The 8,828-nt window shown below is 41.4% G+C and overlaps 1 protein-coding gene across 3 annotated transcripts in view; it reads left to right on the top strand.

Annotated features, from left to right (window-relative positions):
* Window positions 1-2,050: 2,050 nt before the first annotated feature.
* The window catches only part of LOC122266071 (hepatic leukemia factor), a gene marked incomplete at its 5' end in the record, with an annotated part of 18,824 nt that continues 12,046 nt past the window's right edge, over window positions 2,051-8,828 (top strand). For all 3 annotated transcript variants that reach the window (XM_086543380.1, XM_086543379.1, XM_086543381.1), the window contains 2 exon segments: window positions 2,051-2,106; window positions 3,208-3,586. In XM_086543380.1, the coding sequence (XP_086399506.1) occupies window positions 2,051-2,106; window positions 3,208-3,586 (435 nt within the window).

Raw genomic sequence — 8,828 nt, 5'->3', positions numbered from 1 at the left:
AAGGAGGGGGGTGGCCGCCAAACGCAAACTAGGTCACGGAACGCGAGCGCAGCCATGCTTCAACATCTCCGTTTTGGAGGCTGTCGAGGATTTTTATTGAAAAAAAGGTAATCTAGTCTCCCAAATTGATAGTAATACGTTAGCAACCATGCGCTGGGTGAGGGTGAGGTTTGATGAAGGGATGGTTTGGACACAAAAACGGGTGTTGGGAATGCGGGAAAAATATGTCCCTCTCCTACTTCCAGCGCCTCCTACCTCCTTTGCACCCACTATAAATACAATACTGGATAATTAACAGTGAAGGAGCCAGGGAGACATGTGAGTGAGTGAGTGAGGTGAGTGTGAAATGCTGTACACACACACACCCAACACACACACACAGACAAAAACACACACACACACACACACACACAACACACAACACCCCCCCACACACACACACACACACACACACACACACACACACACACACACACACACACACACACACACACACACACACACACACACACACACAGAGTGCAGGAAGACGGAATTTGAGCCTAGAGAGAGGAAGAGAACAGAGAGAGTAGAGAGCAATAGAGAGAGAAAGAGAGAGTGGGCGTGCAGGAAGACTGGCAGGCAGGCAGCAGTGGGCTGAAGAGGGCTAGACATGGATAATTAGAGGGAGCAGGAGGGAGGGAGAAGGAGAATGGAAAAAAGAGGGAAAGACTGCCCTCCCAATTGGCTCAAGTTGTGTGCAGTTGTATCGCGCCCCCGTTGGTTGGGGGGTAGGTCTGGGTTTTGTTTGTGGAGGCAGGCCCACGGCAATTTTTTTTTTTTAAAAACGATATTGTGGACACTTGTTTTTGTTTAGGGTATGTGTTAATTTTTGGCTGGTTTTGGACCTTTTATTGCTTACATGTCTGTTTGTCTGTCTTGCTTGGTTGCTTGGTTGCTTGCTTGCTAACACAGCAGCCCACCTAGTTTCCTGCGTATATGCTTGTGTAAGCTTGTTGAAGTACATCCTTACATCGGCTTGTGTATCTGACTCCGTGCTTGCGTGGTTGCCTGCTCTCTGTATGTTTGTTCATCTATCTATCAGATAGATGTTTATCTTTGCATTGGTAGAAATTACGGTATATTAACCACACGTGGGTCATCCTGTTCACAAAATCGATTCTCAGATTGACAGGCGACATGACCTAGAAGTAAAAAACAAACGAAAAGGTGAAAGATAAAGTCATAGAGATAAAATAGTGATAAGAATGTAACCACTATCATGATATTATTTGGGGTTGTTGAGGCAGATCAGGGTAAGGTACAAAGCTGCGCTGTATTATTGGATGTCTGGCAAAGACTTCTTGCGGGCTTCCGAGAGGTAGACAAACCAGTCTCCGTGTTCTTCTCTGCATTTTTATGGTTGTTTTTTATCACAGTTTGTCCTTTTGGTATTTGGCATATAATTTCATGTCTGTCGATCAGTCTGCTTAATGCGATTGAGTCATTGTTTCTGTGTCTTCCATGTTTTCGCAATTTAGCCCACAACCTACCAAGTTCAGGTGACTAGGGTCAACACACACGTTGCGTGGTTCATTCATGCGTTTGCAAGTGGTTATGCAAACAGGTTCTCCAGATGGCAAGGAGGGTAGATAGAAGAAAAGGAGATGTTAAGAGAGTCTTGAAAGAAGAGAGCGAAGGAGAAACAAATGACAATGAAAATATATATAGGTGTATTTTCTATTATTCATTTATTCACATGTTTATATTTATAGAAATAACGTATGTATTCCCAAAAGCATTTCCAGATATATAAAAACAAAATGTTTTTAAAGGTATTTCGAAATAAAAAAAATTCCACGACTAAACATACAATTGTCTCCTGCTTCCAGGCAACATAAAAACGTGGGGGGATAGGTATGGGGGGGAGGAGTGGAGTAGGAGAGAAAGAAAGAGGAAGGGAGGGTAAGAGGGCCGGGTGGAGTGGGGATGTGGGAGAAGAGAGGTGTGGGGGGAAACTGTTACAATGAGGGGGGGGCGCGGCGGCGCCCCGGCCGGCCGCCCGTTTTCTTGGGTCCTACTCTCTGGGATAAGACCTTGTCCTATGACTCCGATCTCAAGGTCTCCGTAAGTATTGCATTGATCCGGTCATCAGATCATCATCATGATTCTGATCAGCCATGTTCATATTATTTCAGTTTTTTATCAATTATTGCGATAATAATGGTAATTATGAGAATAATAACAATAATGAAAATAATTACAATAATGATGATAATAATAATAGTAATGATACAAAAACATTATTATCATTAATGATAATATTGATAACAACAATGAAAATGATAATGATGAGAAGAATATTGATAATAATGATAATAATAATTATGATAATAATGATAATAATAGTAATAGTAATGAATATGATAAAAATATAAATCATGATAATAATAATGATAATGATAATAATAATGATAATGGTAAAATAACAATAACACCAACAAAAATGATAATAACAATGATATTAATGGTGCTAGTATTAGCAATAATAGTAATGATAATGATAGTAATAGCAATAATAAAACTTATGATGAGGTAGTAAAGAAAATGAAAGTAATGATAATAATGATAATTACTATGAAAGCAACAACAATAATAACAATAAAAGGGATATTGGTGATAATGAGAATGATGATAATAATAATGATGATAATGATGATGATAATGATAATTATCATTATTTTTATTAAAAGTGTTATTGATGTGGTAATGATAACAATAATAATAGCAGAAGCAATAGTAATAGCAATAGTAATGATAACAACAATAGAAATAGTAGTAGTATCAGTTGTATCTTATTATTTTTATTATCATTGTTATTTTTGTTGTTGTTAATTAATCATAATTATCATCATCATCATCAATATCATTATCCTTATCATTATCAGTAGGATTATGATTACGATTAAGGTTAGGGTTATTACGATCATTATTATTGTTATTATTGTATTAGTATTGTATTATTATTATTGCTGTCATGGTTACTACTGATTATGATTATTCTCATATCATTATTGCTGCTATTAGTTCAGAATAGTTGCATATATGTTATACATTTTTCCAGTGTATAAAGGTATAAGCCTATTGGAAGAGCATTTTTGTGAGAGTTTTCATGGGGCGTTTCCTAGCTTTTCTCATGTACTCACATGTTGTCTTTTTGGCCAACAGCTGGAGTACATGGACCTGGATGAGTTCCTGAATGAGAACGGGATCCCGCTGGACGAGAATGGCAAGCGAACCACGTCCGCCTCCAGTGGGGGCAGCAGCACCAACTCCACATCCAATGGCACGGGTGGTAACCTCACCTTGGGGTCTGTGCTATCTCCCGAGGCACCCTCATCCCCGGAATCTCCCCAGCGCGTGGGGTCAGGCATGGGGGTCGCCGGTGGGCCACAGACCCCTGTGCCTTTGGGTCATGCTGCTGCCCCCATCACGGTCCTGCCTCCCGCCCTCTCGCCGCAGGAGTGCTCTCTGGACGGCTACCCGTCGTCACCAGAGTCCTCAGTCTCCCTAGATCCCCACGACCCCCTTCAGGTCCATGAACCAGGTGAGCTTAACCCAAACATCTCATCCTTGACCCTTCCCTCTGGACATCCCACTCTTGACTTAACCTACCCGGTCTATATGGCCCTCGTGCTCCTTTTTACCTGTAATCCTTCCCCTCACTCTATCCATTCATGCTGGTCGAATCATGGAAGGATGCCTCACTCATGACGCATGACGACCTCCTGGCATTCCTCCAACCTGCAATCCACATTATACCTTGAATCTCCAATCCTAAAGTGTGTGACTCCATTTCCCACATATTAATATGATGCTCTCTCTCTCTCTCTCTCTCTCTCTCTCTCTCTCTCTCTCTCTCTCTCTCTCTCTCTCTCTCTCTCTCTCTCTCTCTCTCTCTCCCTCTCACTCCCCTCCTCTCTCTTCCTCTTCTTTCCTTCTCTCTCTCTTCTCTCTCTCTCTTCTCCCTCCTCTCTCCTCTCCCCTCTCTCCCCTCCCTCTCTCTCTCTCCCTCTCTTTCCCTCTCTTCTCTCTCCCCCCTCTCTCTCTCTCTCTCCTCCTCTTCTCTCTCTCTCTCTCCTCTTTCTCTTCTCTCTCTCTTTCTCTCTCCTTCTCCTCTCTCTCTTCTCTCTCCTCTCTCCTCTCCTCTTCTCCTCTCTCTTCTCTCTCCCCTCTCTCACTCTCTCTCTCTCCCTCTCCCTTCTGCCTCTCTCTCCTCCTCTCTTCCTTCTCTCTCCTCTCTCTCCTCTCTCTCCTCTCCCTCCTCTCCCTTCTCTCCCTTCTCTCTCCTCTCTCTCCTCTCTCTCCTCTCTCTTCTCTCTCTCTCTTTCTCTCTCTCTCTCTCTCCTCTCTCTTCCTTCTCTTCCTCTCTACTCTTCTCTCTCCCTCTCTTCTCTCTCTCTCCTCTCTCTCTCCTTCCTCTCCTCTCTCTCTCTCTCTCGTTCTCTCTCCTCTCCTCTTCTCCTCTCTCTCTCTCCTCCTCTTCTCTCCTCTCTCCTCTCTCTCTCTCTCTTCTCTCTCTCCTCTCTTTCCTCTCTTTTCTTCTTCTCTCTCTCCTCTCTCCCTCTCTCTCATCTATCTCTCTCTCTTCTCTCTTCTCTTTCTTTCCCTCTCTTCTTCTTTTCTCTTCCCCTTCTCTCTCTCTCTCTTCCTCCTTCTCTCCTCCTCTTATTCTTCTCTCCTCCTCTCTCCTCTCGCTCCCTCCCTCTTTCTCCTCTCTCTCTTCTTTTCTTCCTCTTTCCTTCTCTCTCTCCTCTCTTTTCTCCTCTCTCTTCCCTCTTCTCTTCTCTCTCCTTCTCCTCTTTCCTCTCTCTCTTCCTCCTCTCTCTCTTCTCTCCTTCTTTCTCTCTCTCTCTCTCTCTTCTCTCTCTCTCTCTCCCTCTCTCTTTCTCTCTCTCTCTTCTCTCTCTCTCTCCTTCTTCTCTTTCTCTATTCTCTCTCCTCCCTCTCTTCTCCTCTCCTCTCTCTTCTCTCCCCCTTCTCTTCTCTTTCTCTTCCTTTCTCTCCTCTCACTCTCTTCCCCCTCTTTTTCCTTTTCCTTTCTCCCTCCTCTTCTCTTCTTCTCTCTCCTCCTCTCTCTTCTTCTCTCGTTTCTTCTCTATCTTCTCTCTTCTCTTCTCTCTTTATCTCTCTTCTCTTCTCTTCTCTTCTCTTTTTTCCTTCTCCTCTTTCTCTTTTCTTTTCTTCTCTTCTTCTCTTTCTCTTTTCTTCTCTCATTTCTTATCTTTCTCTTTCTCTTTCTTCTCTTTTTTTTCCTCTCCTCTTTCTCTTTTACCCTTCTGTCTGTCTTTTGTCTTCATTCTTCTCTCTCTTTTCTATTCTTTCTTCTCTCTCTCTTCTTTCTCTCTCTCTGTCTTTATCCTTCTACTTTTTTCTCTCTTCTTTTTTTCTTTTTTTCTCTCTCTCTTATCTCTCTCTATCTCTCTTCTCTTTTCTTTCTTTCTTCTTTTCTCTCTCTTCTTCTTTCTCTTTCTTCTTTTTCTTCTTCTCTTTCTCTTCTTTTCTTTCTCTCTTCTATTTCTTTCTTTTCTTTTTTTTTTCTTTCTTTTCTCTCTTTTATTTCTCACTTCCTCCTCTCTCTCTTCTCTCTTCTCTCTCTCTCTCTCTTTTAACTTTTCCCTTCTCACCCCTTTTTCTCTTCTTCTTCTTTTTCTTTTCTCTCTTCATCTCTCTTTTTCACTCATCTCTTACATTCCTTTCTCTCTTTTCCCCCCCTTTCTTGCTCTTCTCTCAATCCCTCTCTCTCTCTCTCTCTTCATCTGCTCTCTCTCTCTCTTCTTCTCTCTCGGTGACCTCTCCACTTTCTACTAATATCTCCTTCTCTCTTCTCCTCTTTTCTCTCTCTCCTCTCTCTCTTCTCTCTTCTCTTTTCTTTCTTTCTCTTTCTATTTCTCTATTTAAATAACTCCTCTCTCTCTATTCTTTGCTTCTCGTTTTTCCTTTTCTTTCATCTATCGTGCTTTCTTTCTTCTCATTTTTTCTTTTAACCTTCTAATACATGCTCTCTTTCATTTATTTTTTCTTTATCCCTCTCCTTCTCTCGTGCTCATTACTCCTGGGCTATTATCTAACGCTCTACTTGCTTCTTTCGTTCTTTTTCTCTCCGTCTGGTAACAATCATACTCTCCGTCTCGATACTTCAACGGTCGACTTTCTCTTATTATTATTCAAATAAACTCGCTTTCTCTACCTCCCTACTCATCTTTGAACGTTTATCAATTCTCTCTGTTCTCTTTTATCTCAATTAAAATCTCTCTTTCTTTTTTCTAAATTCTCTTTTTATCTTTATCTCCTTTCTCTTTCTTTCTCTCTCTCTTTTCTTTACTTTCTCTCTCTCTTTCTCTCCCCTCTCTCTTCTTACTTTTTTTTTCCTCTTCTTCTCTCTCCTCTTCCTTCTTTCTCTCTCACTTTATTTTAATTCCTTTTCTTTTTTTCTCTCTACTTTCTTCTTCTTTTTCTCTCTTTTCTCTTTCTCTTTCTCTAAACTCTTCTCTTCTCCTCTTTCTTACTTCTACTCTCTTTCTCTACTCTCTCTAGTCTCCTACTCTCTCTCTCTCTCTCTTTTCCTTCTTCTCTCTCTCTTCACCTCCTCTTTTTCTTATTCCCCCTTTTCTCTGCTCACTGCTCGAAAGATTTTTACTTACTCTCTTACTTCTTCTTTCTTTCACGCTTCTTCTTTCTTCTCAGCTTATCTCTCCACGTCCCCTCTCCCTCTTCTCCCCTCTTTCTCTTTTCTTTACCTCTCTTCCTTCTCGTTCTCTTTTTTCCCTCTCCTCTTCTTTCAGCTCCTCTCTCTTCTCTTACCCTTATCTCTCTTACTCTTTCTCAGTCTCTCTCTCTCTCTCTCCTTTTTCAGTCTCTCTCTTCTCTCTCTCTTTTCTCTTCTCTCTTTCTTTTTCTTTCTTCTTCTTTTTCCATCTCTTCTCCTCTTTCTATCTACTTTCTCTACTTTCCTTTCTCCTATAACTCTTTTCTTGCCTCTCTTTTCTTCTCTCTTTTCTCTCTCTCTCTCCCTCTCCTCTACTCCTCTTCATTTTTTCTCTCTCCTCTCTTTCCTACTCGTCTTCTCCGTCTCTCTTCTTTCTTCTCTTCTCTTTTTTCTTTCTTTCGTTCTCTTCTTCTTCTCTTCTTCTGCTCTCTAGCCTGCAGCCTCTGCCCTCGCGCGCGCGCGGTGCCGGGTGGCCGCGCTCTCGCTCTCTGCCTTCTCTTTCTCTCTGCGCAAGCCGAGACGTGGCCATCTTCTTGCGTACTGCTCTCCTTCTCTCCGTCTTTCTATTCTTTTCTCTCTCTCTCTCTCCTCGTCTCTCTTCTTGCTCTCTCCTCTCTCTTCGCTCTCTCTTATCTCTCTCTCCCTCGCTCTCTCCACTCCTCTCTCTTCTCTCTCTTCTCTCCGCTCTCTTCCCTTCTCTAGCTCCTCTTCTCTCTCCTCCTCTCTTTTGCTCCCCCCCCTTTCTTTTGAACTTCTCTTCTCTTTCGCCTCGCTTCTTCTCTTTCTCTCTTCTCTCTCTCTCTCTCTCTCTCTCTCCTCTCTTTCTCTCTCTACTCTCTCTCTCTCCTCTTCTTCCTCTCTCTCTTCTCTCTTCTTTCTCTCTCTCTTCCTCTTCCTCTCTCTCTCATTTCCTCTCTCTCTTTCTCTCTCTTCTCCCCTTTTTTCTCTTTCTCTCCTTTCCTCTCTCTCTTTCTCTCTCCCTTTATTTTTTTTTTTTTCTCCTCTTATTCTCTTTCCCTCTCTCTTTCTCTCTCTCTCTCTCTTTCCCACTTGTTCTCTCTCTCTTCTCTCTCTCTCTCTCTCTCTCTCTCTCTCTCTCTCTCTCTCTTCTTCTCTTCTCCTCTCTTCTCTCTTTCTCTTTCTCTCTCTCCTCTTCTCTCTCTCTCTCTCTTTTCTCTCTCTCTTCTCTCTTTCGTCTCTCCTCTTGTCTCTCTCCTTCGTCTCTCTCTTTTTTTTTCCTCTCTCTCTCTCTCTCTCTCTCTCTCTCTCTCTCTCTCTCTCTCTTTTTCTCTCTCTCTCTCTCTCTCTCTCTCTCTCTCTCTCTCTCTCTCTCTCTCTCTCTCTCTCTCTCTCTCTCTCTCTCTCTCTTTCTCTTTCTCTCTCTCGAATGAGCACAGTAGTATTTGGATTTATATTTTTATATTTTCCTGACTCTTATATAGTTCAGGTAAATGAAGCCTTGAATAACCTGTTTACTGTGAATTTAAGTTATGACCTACAGGTTGAGGTCAATGTATTTGTTCAATCCATATACTTTTTGGATGGTTTGGTGTACATTTACGAATTGGCTGGTAGAAATTGAAGTTCAGAACTAGATTTTGTGATATTTTGATAAATGGAACTTCAAGGCAAAATGTGTGAAACTTTTGGGAGCATGTTATCAGCTGAGAAAAATGAACTGAAAGGTAAAATGTTATATACCTGTGGACTGGGCTCATTTAGTTTGAACATAGAGCATTTTGAGAATAGGACATGATTTTATGAGCTTCTTTCAATTTTTTTGTTATACTTTGTATTTTGTGGGGTATAAAAATGCATAAAAACAAGTAAAACTAGATTTCAGTTGAATATAGTTATTTGTAAGATTATCTTCAATTTTATTACTTGCCATCCATAGGTACTTGGAAGGAACATTGCAAGCATTAGGCATTACTTGTTTTTCTTTATTATGTTGAAATATTGTGATATTTTATGTCACATGTATCTCTGATGGTAGTGAATGGAGATACATGTATGTGTTAACTGACTGTTTTGATGAATGTCATAGGGAGGGTATCACTTTATTTTCTAGGGGAAACAC

Source organism: Penaeus japonicus, unplaced genomic scaffold (assembly GCF_977035675.1).
Source record: "Penaeus japonicus unplaced genomic scaffold, GWHDUDI00000001_assembly GWHDUDI00000013, whole genome shotgun sequence".
NCBI lineage: Eukaryota > Metazoa > Arthropoda > Malacostraca > Decapoda > Penaeidae > Penaeus > Penaeus japonicus.
Note: the sequence above shows the minus strand (reverse complement) of the source record. Positions and strands in the feature narration are given on the sequence as shown.